Source organism: Macaca mulatta, chromosome 7, assembly GCF_049350105.2.
Source record: "Macaca mulatta isolate MMU2019108-1 chromosome 7, T2T-MMU8v2.0, whole genome shotgun sequence".
NCBI classification, from domain to species: Eukaryota; Metazoa; Chordata; class Mammalia; order Primates; family Cercopithecidae; genus Macaca; species Macaca mulatta.
This window is the reverse complement of record NC_133412.1, coordinates 54,624,841-54,645,140: the sequence shown is the minus strand read 5'-3', so window position 1 is coordinate 54,645,140 and position 20,300 is coordinate 54,624,841. Positions and strand designations below refer to the sequence as shown.

Here is a 20,300-nt window from a genome sequence, read left to right as displayed (position 1 = left end):
ACGCTGTAATTCCAGCACTTTGGGAGGTTGAGGCGGGTGGATCACTTGAGGTCAGGAGTTCGAGACCAGTCTGGCCAATATGGTGAAACCCCATATCTACTAAAAATACAAAAAAATTAGCTGGGCTTAGTGGCATATGCCTGTAGTCCCAGCTGCCTGGGAGACTGAGGCAGGAGAATGGCGTGAACCCAGGAGGTGGAGGTTGCAGTGAGCCAAGATTGCGCCACTGTATTCCAGCCTGGGCGACACAGCAAGACTCCATATTTAAAAAAAGAAAAAAAAAAGATGTTAATACAGAGGAAAGCTCGACTAAGGCATATAGGAAATCTCTACTATCCTTGAAACCCTTCTGTAAATCTAAAATTACTTGAAAATAAAAAGTTTTAAAAATATATTTTAAAAGTATATATATATATAGAGAGAGAGAGAGAGAGAGAGAGAGAGTAAAATCTTGGGCTTTGTAAATCAAGATTTTACAAATTTGGGCTATTTAGAGATAAGGGTGCCAAAGTCAAACATACTTGCAGTTACATGCAAGATTTTCCCACAACATTCTTGGTGTAAACCCATTACACACTCAGAAATCAGATAAACCTAGACTCAGTCCCCAGCTCTGCTACCTCTAGCTTTGTACGTTTGAGCAAGTAACTGATTGTTCTAAGACTGATCTTCATATCTGTATAATGGGGCTGATGAGTGCTACCTCACAGGATTGTTGTAAGGACTTATATGTGAAGATAGCCCATGGCCTGCTACATGGTAAGCCCTTGAAATGTTGCTCTCAATAGCCCTCCAAGATGGTAATTTGATAAAAGTAAAATTTGGGTTCCTGTTTCCTCCTTAAATTTGTTTTGACTCTCAAGAATTGCTTTCCCCCTCTGTCCCTCAGGATATAGAAAGTTCTAGGTCACCAGCAATCCCATTTGGGTATATACCCAAAGGATTATAAATCATTCTACTCTAAAGACACATGCACACGTATGTTTATTGCAACACTATTCACAATACCAAAGACTTGGAACCAATCCAAATGTCTATCAATGAATGACTGGATCGAGAAAATGTGCCACATATATACCATGGAATACTATGCAGCCATAAAAAAGGATGAGTTCATGTCCTTTACAGGGACATGGACGAAACTGGAAACCATAATTCTCAGTAAAGTAACACAGGAACAGAAAACCAAACACTGCATGTTTTCACTCATAAGTGGGAGTTAAACAATGAGACACATCAACACAGGGAGGGAAGCATCACACATTGGGGCCAGTCAGGGGATGGGGTGCTAGGGGAGGGATAGCATTAGGAGAAATACCTAATATAGATGACCGGTTGATGGGTGCAACAAACTACCATGGCACATGTATACCTGTGTAACAAACCTGCACATTCTGCACATGTATCCCAGAACTTAAAGTATAATTTTAAAAAATTTTTAGGCCGAGCGTGGTGGCTCAAGCCTGTAATCCCAGCACTTTGGGAGGCAGAGGCGGGCGGATCATGAGGTCAGGAGATCGAGACCATCCTGGCTAACACGGTGAAACCCCGTCTCTACTAAAAATACAAAAAAATTAGCCAGGTGTGGTGGTGGGCCCCTGTAGTCCCAGCTACTCGGGAGGCTGAGGAATGGCATGAACCCAGGAGGTGGAACTTGCAGTGAGCCGAGATCGCGCCACTGCACTCCAGCCTGGGGGACAGAGCAAGACCCCATCTTAAAAAAAAAAAAAAAAAAAAAAGTTTTTAAAGAATACATATTTTAAAGTTCTGGCCGGGCGCGGTGGCTCACGCCTGTAATCCCAGCACTTTGGGAGGCCGAGGCGGGCGGATCACAAGGTCAGGAGATCGAGACCACGGTGAAACCCCGTCTCTACTAAAAATACAAAAAATTAGCCGGGCGCGGTTGTGGGCGCCTGTAGTCCCAGCTACTCGGGAGGCTGAGGCAGGAGAATGGCGTGAACCCGGGAGGCGGAGCTTGCAGTGAGCCGAGATCACGCCACTGCACTCCAGCCTGGGCTGGGCGACAGAGCGAGACTCCGTCTCAAAAAAAAAAAAAAAAAAAAGTTAGTTCTGAGTTCTGGGTCACTACTTTCCCTAAGAATATCGCAAAAAAACTGATGCCAAGATGAGTAAGGCAGGATGATTGACAAAGGCACAGTGGTTGGCCTCCGCATCTCTGGTCTCTCCTTTCCCTCTTTCCCTTCAGGCAGGCCTAACAGAAGGGCCTGCCTTCTCTATCAGCACACACAAGGACCAGTAACGTTTTCCAAAGGTTCTAGCTTACTTGTACCCTTACCTTGACTTTTCCAAGACTGTGGGTTTCTGAGACTTTTCTTTCTTATTGATGGGCTCTCTCTCCTCTTAAGGGAATTTCTGATGTCAGAGCCCCAGAAATTAAATTAATTGTAACTTTGTTCTTTGATGCAAATATTTATTGAATACCTACTTTTTGCTAGACCCAATATAAACATAATTCCAGCTGTTAGAGACCTCACAATCTAGTTTGTAATGAAGTAAACAGATACGGTAATCATTATGATTTAGTTTACAACCAAATAAATATAAAAATCAGTAAAGAAGCAAAAGTGTTATGATGGGGAGAAAATAGAAATTGCCACCTCTGAGAAAAGGGTCTGAGCTCTAAGGTCCTGCCTCCTAGGAGCTGCTGGACCCATTAGAGGTAGTCCATGTTACTGGCTCTTGTCCATATAACCCATTTGCCCAAAGCAAATTTTCTTTACTCTCATAGTCCCAAATTTCTTTTACCTTTAAACTTTAAAACATTCAGGATACTTGAGATACAGGGGCAAGGAAAAAAGGAACTGCTGTGTTAAGACTCATGAGGTTCTGCTGTAAAGTAGTGGGTAGACCTGGAAGTTGGAAATGGTTGGCGTATAAAGAAGTTGTACAGGGAACATCATATATACATTCCTGACTTAGGTCCTTTGTCTTCTAATGTGAGAGCGTAGTAGCTTAGAAAACTGTCCACATTGACACCAGTTGTGTTCTAAAGAATTATTCAAAGGAATCATTTCTTCTATGATCATCTTTTTATATCCACTCTTTATAACATTTATCTCACTGTATGGCATTTATCTATTTGAAAGTCTACTGCTTACTAGACTATGAGTGCTGGTCCTGGCCCAGTGCCTCCCACTTGGCAGCTTTGGAGAACTTGAGGGTAAGGAAGATCAAAGTAACTATCATGAGCTTTGTTGGATTGCAGTAATGAACTCTTCATACTAATCTTTGGTCATCTATCTCAGTACCGTTTAAAAAGAAAAAGAAAGAGCACTTTTTCATATCTGTTGGCTGCATAAATGTCTTATTTTGAGAAGAGTCTGTTCATATCCTTCACCCACTTTTTGATGGAGTTGTTTGTTTTTTTCTTGTAAATTTCTTTGAGTTCTTTGCAGGTTCTGGATTTCTGGATATTAGCCCTTTATCAGACGAGTAGATTGCAAAAATTTTCTCCCATTCTGTAGGTTGCCTGTTCACTCTGATGGTAGTTTCTTTTGCTGTGCAGAAGCTCTTTAATTTTAGACCCCATTTGTCAATTTTGGCTTTTGTTGCCATTGCTTTTGGTGTTTTACACATGAAGTCCTTGCCCATGCCTATGTCCTGAATGGTATTGCCTAGGTTTTCTTCTAGGTGTTTTATGGTTTTAGGTCTAACATTTAAGTCTCTAATCCATCTTCAATTAATTTTCGTATAAGGTGTAAGAAAGGGATCCAGTTTCAGCTTTCTACATATGACTAGCCAGTTTTCCCAGCACCATTTATTAAATAGGGAATCCTTTCCCCATTTCTTGTTTTTGTCAGGTTTGTCAAAGATCAGATGGCTGTAGATGTGTGGTATTATTTCTGAGTGCTCTGTTCTGTTCCATTGGTCTATATCTCTGTTTTGGTACCAGTACCATGCTGTTTTGGTTACTGTAACCTTGTAGTATAGTTTGAAGTCAGGTAGCATGATGCTTCCAGCTTTGTTCTTTTGGCTTAGGATTGTCTTGGCAATGCAGGGTCTTTTTTCATTCCATATGAACTTTAAAGTAGTTTTGTCCAATTCTGTGAAGAAAGTCATTGGTAGCTTAATGGAGATGGCATTGAATCTATAAACTACCTTGGACAGTGTGGCCATTTTCACGATATTGATTCTTCCTATCCATGAGCATGGAATATTCTTCCATTTGTTTGTGTCCTCTTTTATTTCATTGACCAGTGGTTTGTAATTCTCCTTGGAGAGGTCCTTCACATCCCTTGTAAGTTGGACTCCTAGGTATTTTATTCTCTTTGAAGCTATTGTGAATGGGAGTTCACTCATGATTTGGCTCTCTGTTTGTCTGTTATTGGAGTATAGGAACAGTTGTGATTTTCACACATTGATTTTGTATCCTGAGACTTTGCTGAAGTTGCTTATCAGCTTAAGGAGATTTTGGGCTGAGACAATGGGGTTTTCTAAGTATACAATCATGTCATCTGCAAACAGGGACAATTTGACTTCGTCTTTTCCTAATTGAATGCCCTTTATTTCTTTCTCCTGCCTGATTGCCCTGACCAGAACTTCCAACACTATGTTGAATAGAAGTGGTAAGAGAGGGCATCTCTGTCGTGTGCCAGTTTTCAAAGGGAATTTTTCCAGTTTTTGCCCATTCAGTATGATATTGGCTGTGGGTTTGTCATAAATAGCTCTTATTATTTTGAGACACGTTCCATCAATACCGAATTTATTGAGAGTTTTTAGCATGAAGTGCTGTTGAATTTTGTCAAAGGCCTTTTCTGCATCTATTGAGATAATCATGTGGTTTTTGTCTTTGGTTCTGTTTATATGCTGGATTACGTTTATTGATTTGTGTATGTCAAACCAGCCTTGCATCCAGGGATGAAGCCCACTTGATCATGGTGGATAAGCTTTTTGATGTGCTGTTGGATTCGGTTTGCCAGTATTTTATTGAGGATTTTTGCTCATCATAAACTGGCCATCAGAGAAATGCAAATCAAAACCACAATGAGATACCATCTCACACCAGTTAGAATGGCAATCATTAAAAAGTCACGAAACAACCGGTGCTGGAGAGGATGTGGAGAAATTGGAACGCTTTTACACTGTTGGTGGGACTGTAAACTAGTTCAACCATTGTGGAAGACAGTGTGGTGATTCCTCAAGGATCTAGAACTAGAAATACCATTTGACCCAGTCATCCCATTATTGGGTGTATACCTAAAGGATTATAAATCATGCTGCTATAAAGACATACACACACGTATGTTTATTGAGGTACTATTCACAATAGCAAAGACTTGGAACCAACCCAAATGTCCATCAGTGACAGACTGGATTAAGAAAATGTGGCACATGTACACCATGGAATACTATGCAGCCATAAAAAAACTTGTCCTTTGTAGAGACATGGATTCAGCTGTAAACCATCATTCTCAGCAAACTATTGCAAGAACAGAAAACCAAACACTGCATGTTCTCACTCATAGGTGGGAATTGAACACTGAGAACACTTGGACACAGGAAGGGGAACATCACACACCGGGGCTGGTTGTGGGGTTGAGGGAGTGGGGAGGGATAGCATTAGGAGATTTACCTAATGTAAATGACGAATTAATGGGTGCAGCACACCAACATGGCACATGTGTACATATATGGCAAACCTGCACGTTGTGTACATGTACCCTGAACTTAAAGTATAATAAGAAAGAAAGAGAGAGAGAGAGAGAGAGAGAGAGAGAAAAGGAGCACTCAGGTCTTGTGGTCTGCTTCTGTCCTTCAGTTCCTGCACCCACCCTCTCTCACTCACTCTATTCTTTCCTTCCTTAGTCCAAATGGGTCAGAAATGGCACAATTCAGCTCCCTCAGGGAGCGCCTTCCAAAGAGTCCAACTTCTAATTAGCATCACAAAGGAATTGTTCATCTGATACTAAGAAAGCTTTTCTAGCCTCTCAGCCCGACTTACTGTATCGCCTAAGCCTTCAAATTGTAGCTTGTAATTTTACTCTTCTTGGTATCACCTTCCCACAGTATATGTTTTTGTTCTTGTGACATCCCTGACCCCAAAACCTAGTGCTATCATGTTAGTGCCTATAGCTGAAAAGCTGAGCATAGATATTTATGTAGATTATGGGAATATAAAGAAGCCAGCAGTTAGGAAGCTTGTAAGGGAGAAACACAGAATAAGGAGCATCATCTCATTGTGCTTGCTTCTTTTAAACTAACATTAACAGACAAGGATAGTAGAAAAGTGGAAATGATGTCTTTTAAATGTTAACAAAGTTTTCCATATTGGGAAAAACGATCATAAAAATTTTCACTTCAGGACCTTCTCATCTCTATAAATTAGGCTACTGAGTTCTAAATTTATGGACTTGCCAAAACCTACTTGTATTTTCTCTAAACAGGTCTTAAGGTGCCACAGATGCTCAGAACAAATCTAGCCTATACTGCTAATGAACACGCAAACAGTTTTCCCCATCTGCCACCTCTGTCTAAAAAGCTTTGAAGGCCTTCCTCCCTGATCACAAAGAACATAATTATTGTCTACAGAAAAGTCAAGTACAAAGGCCACTAGCCTTTGCAGGCCGCCAAAGATTAACAGCTGCCTCTTCTTTGATTGGGAGAGGTAATAACAGTTACTCTAGTTAATAATTGGATGGATTCCCTGGCTGTGTAATTCAGATTGAGACTGTCATTTTTTGCTGGCCTTTAGCTAAGTGGGGTTATTAGAATGGAGCCACTAATCCTATTAGTCAGTTGTCAGTCTCACAGTGGGTGAGAGCAGGGGAAGGCAGAGCTTTTAAGGTATTATGCCAGGTACGTAAGGGAAGCTACACGTCTTATCTTTAAAGGTATGTTTTTCTCAATCAGATCAGAATTACCAAGCTTTTTATGAAAGTTTTTTCCAGTTTCATATGTCTGAATGCAGAGAATTGGAAAAGGGTTTAAAAGGGAATTCACCTTTCTAGAATGAGATATTTTCAGTCACTGAAAAAAACTTTGCTTGATACCTGCAGTATGTGCATCCTGTGCTTGGCCCTGGGTAGGAACACAGACACAGGAGAGTTTAGGCTTTACCGTCTACTACATGGACACAAATAACTTTGCATAAAGTAGAAAGTGGTAAGGGCCACACACAAAAAATATAGAGAGCTTTGACTTTAGTTGAGGGGATCTGAGTGACTTAACAGAAGCAGCAGCATTTGATCTTGGTCTTAAGGGATTGGGAGAGCATTTGAACACTACAAGTTGGAAAGGTGGCAGTTTGAATGGAGAAGATAATTATGGTTAAGGATTTTTAGTGTACTTGCTTTTTCTGGATGCTAAGAGGGATAGGGATAAGTATAAAATGGTGTATCTGAAGAGCATCCAGTCTTCTTCTTATGGCATTAAGGCATCCAGAAATGTAATACATCCAGAAATGTAATAAAACTGTATAAGAAGTGCCAAGTGATTGGCACAGGAAGTTAGTGTGGTATGAAAAGAGAGGAACAAGAGATGGGGAAGTTTTCTGTGTTATTTAAGTCCACCTAGATTTGTATGAGGATTATTTTCTTTTTGGATTTGTATATAAGGTCTTTAACGCTACATGCTTGCGAAGGTTTTTTTCTCTCTTAGTTTTAATATTTGGTTGGTTCATCATTGAGACAGCTTGATTTTCCCTTTGTGTCCCCATGAGATGAAGAAGTCAACTCTAATATCACAGGATTGTTTCATCCATCTTTATATATAAACTGTTAGGGAATGGGATCCAGTGAGCAGTATTTCTCCTTGTTATATTTAACATGCCTCTATATTGTGTTAACCTATCATATCTCACAGGAAATAAATTTTTACTGTCTGAAATAAGTCCTTTCATTTGTTCATTCTTTTGTTCTATCACTTATCTATCAGGTGTTTACCATTCCTGCTCTGTGCCAGGACTGAGGCTGCAAAGATGAGTCAGATACCACTCTTCAGGAGCTTGCAGATAAGAGAGAATGGGGCCGTGAGGTAGGGCTGAGGTGATGGATGAGTAGGGCTTGATGTGGGGCATGAAGAACTTAGGATGATACTGAGCAGTGTTTCCAACTGGCCATGCTCCATGAAAGAGAGTCCTGAGGTGGCTTGTTGCATCTCTAATCCAGAAGTTAACATAACCAGAATCTTCCTTAGCTCCAGGCAGAGATTTGGGAGATTTCTTTATTTCACAGTTGATTTTACTTTTTGCTTTTTTTTTTTTTTTTTGAAAAGCTGCAAATAATAAACTAAAACTTCAGTTTCCAGTAGTGCATTAGTAAGAAGTTGGCTCTGAATGGCCTTTATCTTCCTGAAATTGGCTTATTCGGTCCTGTTTAATATCTGTTAGAGCTTGTGTCAGGTTTTTCAAGAGGTCGCATCCATGTTGTTGGCATTGCAGAAAAGGCTTTGAGGGTTTTTTTGGAGGCTTTTTTTAAGGCATAGATGTATACATTAAAATGATCTGCTTTTACTCAGTCCTTTTCCCCTCCAATTCTGCAGTGCTGACCCAGTTTCCTCCCATTGTGGAGGGGTCTGCAGGAACAGCAGTGGTGCTGCTTGGTTTCCCTGTGGACACACTGATCAGCCGGTGTTTCTGCTTGGCTTAACGTACTCTATGCCCTGTTTTTGAGTTGAGAGATGTCAGTACATAATGGCTTTACACTAAAATGGAATATGAGAGGAAAGTTTAGTTCCTTTCTTGATGGATGTTAAGAAAGTTCAGGGTGAACATGTCCTCCAGTCTTGGAAAACTGAATCTCATTCTTTGGTCATGAAGCTCATTTCCAGTGAAAAACTATTCTGTAAGGCAAACATAATAACAAGAATGGAGGATTTCATCCTGCAGTCATACTAGAGAAATTACTGTTTCTGTTTTCGCAGTTACAACCATGTATAATGGGGCCGGACGTTGTGGCTCACGCCTATAATTCCAGCACTTTGGGAGGCCAAGGCAGGTAGATCACCTGAAGTCAGGAGTTCAAGACCAGCCTGACCAACATGGTGAATCCCCATCTCTACTAAAAAAAAAAAAACCACAAAAATTAGCCGGGCATGTTGTCAGGTGCCTGTAATCCCAGCTACCCGGGAGGCTGAGGTTGCAATTAGCCAAGATCGCACCACTGCACCCCAGCCTGGGCGACAGAGCAAGACTCCATCTCAAAAAACAAATGGACTATATATATATATATATATATATAAAATAAGAGTATCTTTGTCAGCCGTCCTTCTCATTCAGCAACATTGTTGAGCAATTACTAAGTGCAGTCCCCTATGCTAAGTCTTTGGGATATGATGATGAAGCAGACATGGTCTCTGACATCAGGAAGCTCAGAGTTTAGTGGAGATACAAAGATGAAAAACTAGAGGATCATCCTTCCTGAAAAGGAACAATTTATGCAAAAGCACAGAGGCATGAAAAAGTAGGGGTCATATAAGGAATTTAGTTACAAGAGAGGCAGGATCCTGGCAGGGAAGGAGGCTATTGGAGAGGGATCAGATTCTGAAGAATGATTCTAAGGTCCATGGATCTTGTTCTGTAGACTGTGAAGAAGTTGTCCCTGGAGTGTTTTAAGCAAAGAGTGATGTAATGACATTTACTCTTTAGGGTATTTCTTCATTGTGTATCCAGGGCAGGACTACTCAAACGGAGTCCATAAGCCAGTGCCAGGCCACTGTTATGAAACATAATGAGATATATACACAAATCAAGAGTAAATTTTGCAAATTGACAGAGTAATTTTGTCTTTTTGCATCTACTATTTTATTTATTTATTTTTATTTCCATAGGTTTTTGGGGAACAGGTGGTATTTCATTACATGAATAAGTTCTTTAGGGGTGATTTGTGAGATTTTGGTGCACCCATCTCCCCAGCAGTATACATTGAACCCAATTTGTAGTCTTTTATCCCTCACCCTCTTCCTACCCTTTCCCCCAAGTCTCAGAGTTCATCGTGTCATTCTTATGCCTTTGCATCCTCATAGCTTAGCTCCCACTTATCGGTGAGAACATACAATGTTTGGTTTTTCATTCCTGAGTTACTTCACTTAAAATAATAGTCTCCAATCCCATCCAGGTTTCTGCAAATGCCATTAATTCATTCCTTTTAATGGCTGAGTAGTATTCCATATATATATATATGTATATATGCACACACACACATATATACACACACATACATATACACACACAGACATACATATATATATACACACACACGCACACACGTACCAGTTTCTTTATCCACTTGTTGATTGATGGGCATTTGGGTTGGTTCCACATTTTTGCAATCACGAATTGTGCTGCTATAAACATGTGTGAGCAAGTATCTTTTTGTTATAATGACTTCTGTTTCTCTGGGTAGATGCCCAGTAGTGGAATTGCTGGATCAAATGGTACTTCTACTTTTAGTTCTTTAAGGAATCTCCACACTGTTTTCCTAGTTTACATTCCCACCAGCAATGTAGAAGTGTTCCCTTTTCACTGCATCCACACCAACATCTTTTTTTTTTTTTTTTTTTTTTTTATAGCCATTCTTGCTGGAGTAAGGTGGTATCACATTGTGGTTTTGATTTGCATTTCTCTGATCATTAGTGATGTTGAACATTTTTACATATGTTTGTTGGCCATTTGTATATGTTCTTTTGAGAATTGTCTATTCATGTCCTCAGCCTGTGTTTTGATGGGATTGTTTGTTTGTTGTTATTGTTGTTTGCTAATTTTTCTTGCTAATTTGAGTTCCTTGTGGTTTCTGGGTATTAGTCCTTTGTTGAATGTATAGATTGTGAAGATTTTCTCCCACTCTGTGAGTTGTCTCTTTATTCTGCTGACTGTTCCTTTTGCCATGCAAAAGCTCTTTAGTTTAACTAAGTTCCAGCTATTTATCTTTGTTTTTATTGCATTTGCTTTTGGGTTCTTGGTCATGAAATCCTTGCCTAAACCAATGTCTAGAAGGGTTTTTCCGATGTTATCTTCTAGAATTTTTATAGTTTCAGGTCTTAGATTTAAGTCCTTGATCCATCTTGAGTTGATTTTTGTATAAGGTGAGAGATGAGGATCCAGTTTCATTCTTCTACATGTGGCTAGCCAATTCTCCCAGCACCTTTTGTTGAATATGGTGTCCTTTCCCCACTTTATGTTTTTTGTTTGCTTTGTTGAAGACCAGTTGGCTGTTAAGTATTTGGGTTTATTTCCGGGTTCTCTGTTCTGTTCCATTGGTCTATGTGCCCATTTTTATACCAGTACCTTGCGCTTTTGGTGACTGTGGCCTTGTAGTATAGTTTGAAATCAGGTAATGTGATGCCTCCAGATTTGTTCTTTTTGCTTAGTCTTGCTTGGGCTATGCAGGCTCTTTTTTGGTTCCATATGAATTTTAGGATTGTTTTTTCTAGTTCTGTGAAGAATGATGATAGCATTTTGATGGGAATTGCATTGAATTCTTAGAGTGCCTTTGGCAGTGTGGTCATTTTCACAGTATTTTAAAATGTGGCCTTCTACTTAGTACATTTTTTCCCATTTGTTCAGTATTTCATCTGTATTTCACAAAAGTGTCAGTCTATAATGGAGTAAAAATGTTAAAAACAAAAAATTGGGTTTTTTTATAGAGTTTGGGAAGCAGTGCTCTAGAAAATGGGCTGGTTAGGGTAAACTTGGACCCAAAGATACTAATTAGGAGATTGTTATAATACCTTAAACAAGATACCATGAGAGCCTAACTAGACATGGTTCTGACATGGTTATTAACAGTAGGCATGGAGAGAAGAAGCAAGAACTGTAACAGAAGTAGAATTTCCAGAATTTGGAGGCTGGATCAGTGTGAAAGCTGAAGAAAAGAGGATAATCTAGAGGAGCAAATGTTCTTTTGAGAATCTACTAAAAATTGGACCCTTGCCCTATGCATTACTATGAGCTTCTCCATCCCTGTTTCACAGAGATGTTTCATTTATTTTTAATATGGTTATGACTTTTAATGTTTTAAAATATTTTATCTGGAATCCTTGTTTTACATATAAGAAAGGAGGTGTATGTATGTGTTTACATCCCCATCTTGACCCTCTACCATTTTCCCTACACTTGAGATGTTTCCACAGTTCCCTAGGCTTGGTATAAAACTACTGGTGGGATAGCCAGTCCCTACCAAATTAAATCCAGAAAATATTTATACATACTATATGATCTAATTTATATGAAAATCTATGATAGACAACACTAACTTATGGTACTATGAAACAAATCAGTGGTTGCTTCAGAGAGGAAGGATTGACCATGGAAAGAGCATGAGGGAACTTTCTAGGGTGATAGAAATGGTTGTGTCTTGATAAGCATTTGTCAAGTTTGATTGAACAGTATATTTAAGATCTGAGCCTTTCACCCAATTATAAAATATACCTGAATTAAATTTTTAAAATCACGAACAGCCAGTAAACATAAGATGTTCAATCTCCCTGGTCATCAGGAAACAGGAAATAAAAGCCTCAATAAAATGCCAGTACACACCCATTACAATGACCAAAGTTAAAAAGACCGGTAAAACCAATTTTAGTGAGAATGGGGAATAACGGAAATTAACACTATACCGCCAATATTGTTCGAAATATTTTAGAAAGCTGTTTGGCCCTAGCTACTAAAACTGAACCTATGCATACTCTGTGACCCAGCAGTTCTACTCCTAGATATGCCCAACATAGCTGAATGTCACATGTGCCAAATAAATGTGCACAAATGTTTAAAGGAGCGTTGTCCAAAGTGTCAAAGTAGAAACAAGCTAAATGTCAATCAGCAGTGAAACATTTAAATAAGTGGATATAGTCACAAAGGAATAATATACAGCAAAGAAAATGAATGAAATACTGCTACAGGCAGCAACATGGATGAATTTAGAAATAAACAATCAACCAAAAAAAGCTAGACACAGTTGGATAAAGTGTGATATAGATATGAAAAGAAGGCAAAATGAATTCATGAGTTTAAAAGTTGGGATAACCTTTACATTTTGGCACAAGGAAGACATAGTGAATAGGATGGGCACAAGGGATACTATGGCATGCTATGAAGCTTTGTATTTTAATTTTGGAGTTGTTACACAGTGTGTTCAATTTTTTTTAACTCATCGAGCTGTACAATTATGATTAGTACACTTCTCTATGTATATTATATGATAATACACAGAGCTTATTATTCTAAGTATATTGACATCCTAACATAAAAAGAGGGAATAATGACAGCATTACAGTATTAAATAAACTATTAAGTACCTGGATTTTGGAGGTTTTGATTGTTTTAACTTTGCAAAGAAATATTTTTCCATTAATAACAAAATTGTTAATTTTAATCTTACATGTATGAGTCTTGTCTAGCTGTCACAATGAACTTCTTATAGTCACAAAATGTATTTTATTGTGCACAAAGAGCAATTGAATGATTAAGATAAGCATTTGATAACACTGCTAAACTCTAGACATGTACTGGAGACAATAATTGGTATGTCATTAATGCTCAGAACACCAGAAGAATCAGGCAAATATGTTTGACAGAGCTTATATATACTAATATCTCCTCCCCACTCGCTTTTCAAAAAAACCTCAGTATTTCAAAGTTTCAAGGCTGTGGAATACTATTAGAAGAAATGTAAGGCGGTGATGTAATAGAGGGGTTGTATTAGTTTGCTTGGGGTTGCCATAACAAAGTGCCAACGACTGGGTTGGTTAAACAATAGAAATTGATTTTCCCTCAGTTGTAGATGCTGCAAGTCCAAGATCAAGGTGTCAACAGGTCTGGTTTCTCCTGGACTTCTCTGTCCTTGGCTAGTGGATGGCCACCTCTTGCTGTGTCCTCATGTGGCTTCTTGACTGTGCAGGTGTAACCCCGGTGCCTTTTTCTCCTCTTATAAGAACATCAGTCATATTGGACCAGAGCCTACTCTAACAGCCTAACTTTTAACTTAGTTACCACTTTAAAGATCTTCTCTTCAAATACAGTTACATTCTGAAATACTGGGGGTTGGGACCTCCACATATGGATTTTGAGGGGGGCACAATTCAAGGCACAATAGGTTGCTATCTTATTTTTTACATATATGTTGCATTGATTCTGCCTATGCTTAAAAACACACAGTGTAGCATAGAATTACTTTTCTCTTTCCCATGCCAAAGAAGTGCAAATAACTTGGAAATGTTATTTCCCGCAAGGATTATATACAGATCGTAAATTGCATAGAAATAATCATAGGTTTAGTTCTAAAATTGTTACTTAATGTTCTCCTAAAATAGCTGAAATGGTGTTTTTTTAAAAGGATACAGCTAAAATGATTAGATATTAGATTATCTTTTATTGCTGAAGACAAATATTCTAGTAGAGGGAATCTTTGTGGAAGTCTATATTGTTAGGTGGTAATTAAGATTACAATGTGATAAAGATGTGATTTTTAAGTAAGTATTGCTAAAAATTTATATATAATTTTTTTCCTTTGCCCGGAGTGCTTCTTTTCTTCCCCCTTTCTTTTACTTGTCTTAAAACCTCAATTTTATCAGAGAAGCCTATCCTGACCCTTTCCCCATTATATAGTTGATTCCCCCATTATTCTCATAGAGAACCTTTTATCTTTCAAGGTACTTATAATTAAAATCACCTTATTTATAACTATCTGATTAGTGTTCTTCTAGGCACTCATTTTTTCTCTAATTTTTAATTTTTGTGGGTACATAGTTTATATATTTATGGTTTACATGAGATATTTTGATATAGGCATACAATGCTTAATAATCACATTAGAGTAAATGGGGTATCCATCACCTAAAGCATTCATTTTTTTGTGTTACAAACAATCCAACTGTATTCTTTTAGTTATTTGTAAATGAACAATTAAATTATTATTGAGTATACTCACCCTGTTGTGCTATCAAGTACTAGGTCTTATTCTTTCTGACTATTGTTTTGTACCCATTAACTACCCTCACTTCCTTCCCCACTACCCGGTCCCCTCACTACCCTTCTCAGCCTCTGGTACCCATCCTTCCATTCTCTATCTCCATGAGTTCAGTTGTTTTAATGTTTAGCTCCCACAAATAAATGAGCACATGTGAAGTCTTACTTCGCCTGGTTCATTTCACTTAACATAAGGACCTCCACTTTCATCTATGTTGTTGCGAATGACAGGATCTCATTCCTTTTTATGGCTGAATAGTACTCCATTCTGTATATGTACTACATTTTCTTTATCCACTCATCTCCTGATGGAGTTGCTTCCAGTTCTTGGCTATATTGTGAATGGTGCTGTAGTAAATATGGGAAAGCAGATATCTCTTAGATATATGGATTTCCTTTCTTTTGGGCATATACCTACCAGTGGAATTGCTGGGTCATATGGTAGCTCTGTTTTTAGTTTTTTGAAAAATCTCCAAACTGTTCTCCATAGTGGTTGTACTAATTTACATTCCCACCAACAGTGTATGAGAGTTCCGTTTCCTCCACGTCGTCACCAGCATTTGTTATTACCTGTCTTTGGATAAAAGCCATTTTAACTGGGATGACAACTATGTTGTCTATCATAGATTTTCATATAAATTAGATCATATAGTATGTTTGTAGTTTTGATTTGCTTTTTTACGATGATCAGTTATGTTGAGCACCTTTTCCTTTGCCTCTTTGCCATTTGTTTGTCTTCTCTTGAGAAATGTCTATTCAGATTTTTTGCCCATTTTAAAAATCGGATTATTAGATTTTTTTCCTTTACAGTTGTTTGAGCTCTTATATATTCTGGTTGTTAATCCCTTGTCAGATAGATAGTTTGTAAATATTTTCTCCCATTTCTCCCATTCTGTGAGTTGTCTCTTTGCTTGGTTGATTGTTTCCTTTGCTGTGCAGAAGCTTTTTAACTTGATGTGATCCCACTTGTCCCTTTTTGCTTTGGTTGCCGGTGCTTGCCATCTACCAAATTTTAAGCTTCATGGAGGAGAGCAACTATGTCTTTTATGCTCACTCCTTTTGACCTATATTTCCTAGTACTGAAACAATTAGCAGTGAGTAGCATTCAACAAATATTTATAAAATAATATTTGTAGAATAGTTGAACCATCCCCATGTTTCAGACTACAGATATCATTTTAGTTATAGTTTTATGCCTGGGAAATTGGGCTAACTTCTGTTTGTATTTCTGTCTAGAATGTGGCAGATCAGATTGCATTTCAAGCTGCTGGTGGATTAACAGCCCTTGAACACATCCTTCAAGTAGTAGTCCCAGCCACAAATGTGAACACAGTTTTAAGAATTCCTCCTAAGTAAGTATAGTTTCTTAATCTGTTTTTTACGTTTCATTTGTGAGTCATTTCTGCCCTGTGGTTTCCATATGGAGAACGACAAGAAAATTGTATGTGTATTCAGGGTTGAATAGCAAAAGCTTACACTGCCCATTAGGGAGAAAAACAGAGGTGCTCAACATCACTTGCAAAACTCAAATTGAGCCTAAAAAGCCTTATAAAGGAAATCTCTTTGGTCTGTGATGTGCTCTAATCAGAAATCAAGAAGAATTGATAAACTCTTGAGCAATTCTAACTGCTTCCAAAAATTGAGCACAAATAAATAATAGTTACAGTAAGCTAACATTGTGTTACATGTGAAAAAAGAAGTGAGTAAGTACATTAACAAAAGTCTGAGCTGTGAAATTTCAGCAAGTTCCTACCATACAGGAAGAGGAGTCAGAGGCGAAGAGTGCCATAGCCTAGAGTCCCAGCCAAATTGCTGGGAACTGAATTGCACGTTGGTCTTTAACGGTAAATTGCTTTCCTGTTCTCTTAAGTCCCTGGCCACCTGGGGTATAGCAGCAATGTTATTTCAAAAGTATTGTATTCCTGGGTTGTAACATGCGCAGTTTCTGGGTATTTTGTGGAGACTTATTTACGGAGTTTAAATAAGAGGTTTTAATAAAAGTTCATTTAGGCAGGGTGCAATGGCTCACATCTATAATCCCAGCACTTTGGGAGGTCAAGGCAGGAGAATCACTTGAGGCCAGAAGTTCGAGAATAGCCTGGGCAATGTAGCGAGACCCCGTCTCTACAAAACATTAACAAATTTAGTCAGGCATAGTGGCACACACCTGTAGTCCCAGCTACTCAGGAGACTAAGAGAGGAAGGATCACTTGAGCCCAGGAGGTCAAGGCTGCTGTGAACCATGATTGCATCACCGTATTCCAGTCTGGGCAACAGAGCAAGACCCTGTCTCAAAAAAAAAAAAAAAAAAGTGAATGCTTCATTTGTCCATTGGATACAACAGGAAAAAAAAATTCCAAGAGTATGTTATCTTTTTTTTTTCTGAGAGAGGCATTTGTATTAAAAAGAAATGGCATTGGCTTTGGAGTAGGACAAAGCTGGGTTCTGGTTTTACCTCTGCCAGGCTACTAGCTAAGAGAATTTCAGTGAGTGCCTTAATTTCATTGCATCTGTTTCCTTATTTGGAAAAATAAATGTAATCATATTCACCTCGTGGTGCTACTGTGGGACCAGTTGAAATAATGTATATCAGAGCTCTTTGTAAACTGTTAAGCTTTTATTACAATGTATATTTGTATATTATAATGTAAAGTTACATTATAAATGTTAAATGAGAGTTTTTAAAGTAGTCTTGCCTGGTTTAAGACAGTGCTAGCTACCTGACATGTGATATTTCTAAGTACAAGCTTTTGACAAAGATGATTTGGATTCCTTTCCTCTACTCACAAAGATTAATGAAGAATGATATAGGTATTCTTTAAGTCAGGAAATCTTTCTCTGGAGCAGAAAGCTCCCCATAAGGCAAGTTATAGCATGCATAGTGGTTTTTATAACCCAGAAGCATTGCTATTTCTTATCAAAATGGACTTCATTTATAGGGTGTTGCTGGGCAGGTTGTCTTCACTTACTGTATGTTAATTGGCAGGGAGGAAGGAAGAAAGGAATGAAACATAATAAATATTTGAAATAAGAAAGGAAATGATACTGATTCTTTGGGAGAGTGCTTTGATAACTGTTAATAATTTATATTGTTTATCTTAAATTCACCTAGAGGTTTTTTGTTTTTTGTTTTGTTTTGTTTTCTGGTAGGCTTCAACATGCATGACACTAAGCTCTCTGGTTGGTAACCTAGATTAAATGCCTGTTTCCCAAAAGCTGCTATTGTCATTGTAACAGAGTATGTTGTTCTGGTGCTTATCTCTGCCTCTTGTTTAGGAAATAGAAGAGGTGTCCACAGTTCCTACAAAGACCTAAGCAAGAATTAGCACACTCCCTTTGCAAAGGAGCTGTGGAATCTTGAGAGTCCAGACCAGTGCCTCGTAGCTGGTCAGCACTAGCTGACCCACAGGGTCAGGATTAAGAGTTTGTTCCTTCATTTCACTTTAGGCCAATAAATTTGTGTTTTTTTTTTTTTTTTTTTTTTTCATACTTTAAGTTCTAGGGTACATGTGCACAACATGCAGGTTTTTTACATATATATACATGTGTCATGTTGGTGTGCTGCACCCATTAACTCATCATTTACATTAGGTATATCTCCTAATGCTATCCCTCCCCCTAACCCTACGATAGGCCCCAGTGTGTGATGTTCCCCACCCTGTGTCCAAGTGTTGTCATTGTTCAGTTCCCACCTATGAGTGAGAACATGCGGTGTTTGGTTTTCTGTTCTTGCGATAGTTTGCTCAGAATGATGGTTTCCAGCTTCATCCATGTCGCTACAAAGGACATGAACTCATCCTTTTTTATTTTTTATAGATTTTTTATAGATCTTTTATTTTTTATAGATTATTGTGGCACTATTCACAATAGATTTGTGTTTTCAACTAAGTGCTACTTATTGAGTGAGTCTAGCACCGAGAGCTGTGGGCATCCAGCATCAACTCTAAGATTCTTTTATCCTGAGCACAGTCTCAATACCATAACTCTACTTTCTAAAGCAGCTTCAGTTTTCAGGGCTAAAGGATTAAAGCCGTAAGAGTGTTATGCTGTTTACTCAAAGAACAGCAAGGGGAATTTTGTAACCACTTCAGATTTAAATGTAGAATAAGAGCATACTGGTGGGCATGAGTCAGTGGCTTACTTCAAAAAATATTCTTTCTCATTTTCCTTCCAACTACTCTCCTGCACAAATCCCTGCCCAGGCCCTGGGCTTTCCATAGTCCCTGGGCACTCCTTTGTTCTCAGCCTGTCCAGAATCTTTCCATCCCTAGTGGGTTTCCACCCCTCAACTCCATGAACCTTTTGCCACCTTAGCTACTGCTGTTTCCTGCCTCCTGTGGCATTTCATGGCATTTACCTAAAGAGGCTAGTTTAGAATATCCTGTTTAATTTTTCTCAGTGATAAATAGAGGATTTGATAAGTTTAAGCCACTGTCTCCTAACAGTTACCCTGTTGAAACCTGGAGTCTTATGGCTATAAACCTTATGTGTCGCTGCTTCTGAAGCCCTGAGCTCTTTGTTAGTGGATAAACCAGCTTCCTGTCCTCTTTTCTTACCGTACTGTTCATATCTCTTTTTACTCCACATAGTACCTCAGTAGTTGCATGTCTTGTTTGTTCTATGATTATTGCTAAGCAACTTCCTGTGAATCAATATTTGCTTCCAGAAGCTTTTTTTGTTTTTTGTTTTTTGTTTTTTGTTTTTTTAACGTGAAATTGAGAATTATACCTGCTTCTGGAAGTGTGACTTTTTGAAACCTTTCTGAGTCTGCAGTAGGTTGTTTTGCTCTTATGAGAACCAGGGAAAGGCCATAAAACTGCTTTAATTATTTTCAAGTTATCTCTGAAAGGGTTTAGGTCAGGATGTGTTATTACAAAATCAATCATTTAAACAGATGTGCTCCAATAAAATTGTTTTTAGTTCCAAGAAAGATCGCCCTGAAACAAGGCAGTTTGTATCTCCTTTGGGGAAGACTAATGCTATTCTGCTTACAAACTTTTTTTTTTTTTTTTTTTTTTTTTTTGGGACAGGGTTTCACTGTCACCCAGGCTAGAGTGCAGTGGGGCCATCTCGGCTCACTGCAACTTCCGCCTCCTGGGTTCAAGCGATTCCCAAGTAGCTGGGATTACAAGCACGCGCCACCATGCCCGGCTCATTTTTTTGTATTTTTAGTAGAGACAGGGTTTCACCATGTTAGCCAGGATGGTCTTGAATCCCTGACCTCAAATGATCCTCCCACCTCGGCCTTCCAAACCTACAAATTGCCAAAAACAAGTACAGACAAATGAATGACATCTTCTAGCCTTTTAAAAACTCTAGACTAATAATAGTGGTTCATCATAGCTTTTTAATATTTGAAAATAAACAGGAGTTTTCACTT

The 20,300-nt window shown here is 38.5% G+C and overlaps 1 protein-coding gene across 28 annotated transcripts in view; it reads left to right on the top strand.

Moving 5' to 3' along the window:
- Window positions 1–20,300, top strand: part of SCAPER (S-phase cyclin A associated protein in the ER) — a 568,707-nt gene that overhangs the window by 394,971 nt on the left and 153,436 nt on the right. For all 28 annotated transcript variants that reach the window (XM_077939992.1, XM_077939989.1, XM_077939985.1 and 25 more), the window contains one exon: window positions 16,157–16,272. In XM_077939992.1, coding sequence (XP_077796118.1) covers window positions 16,157–16,272 — 116 coding nt within the window. The remainder of the gene's footprint in view (window positions 1–16,156; window positions 16,273–20,300) is intronic.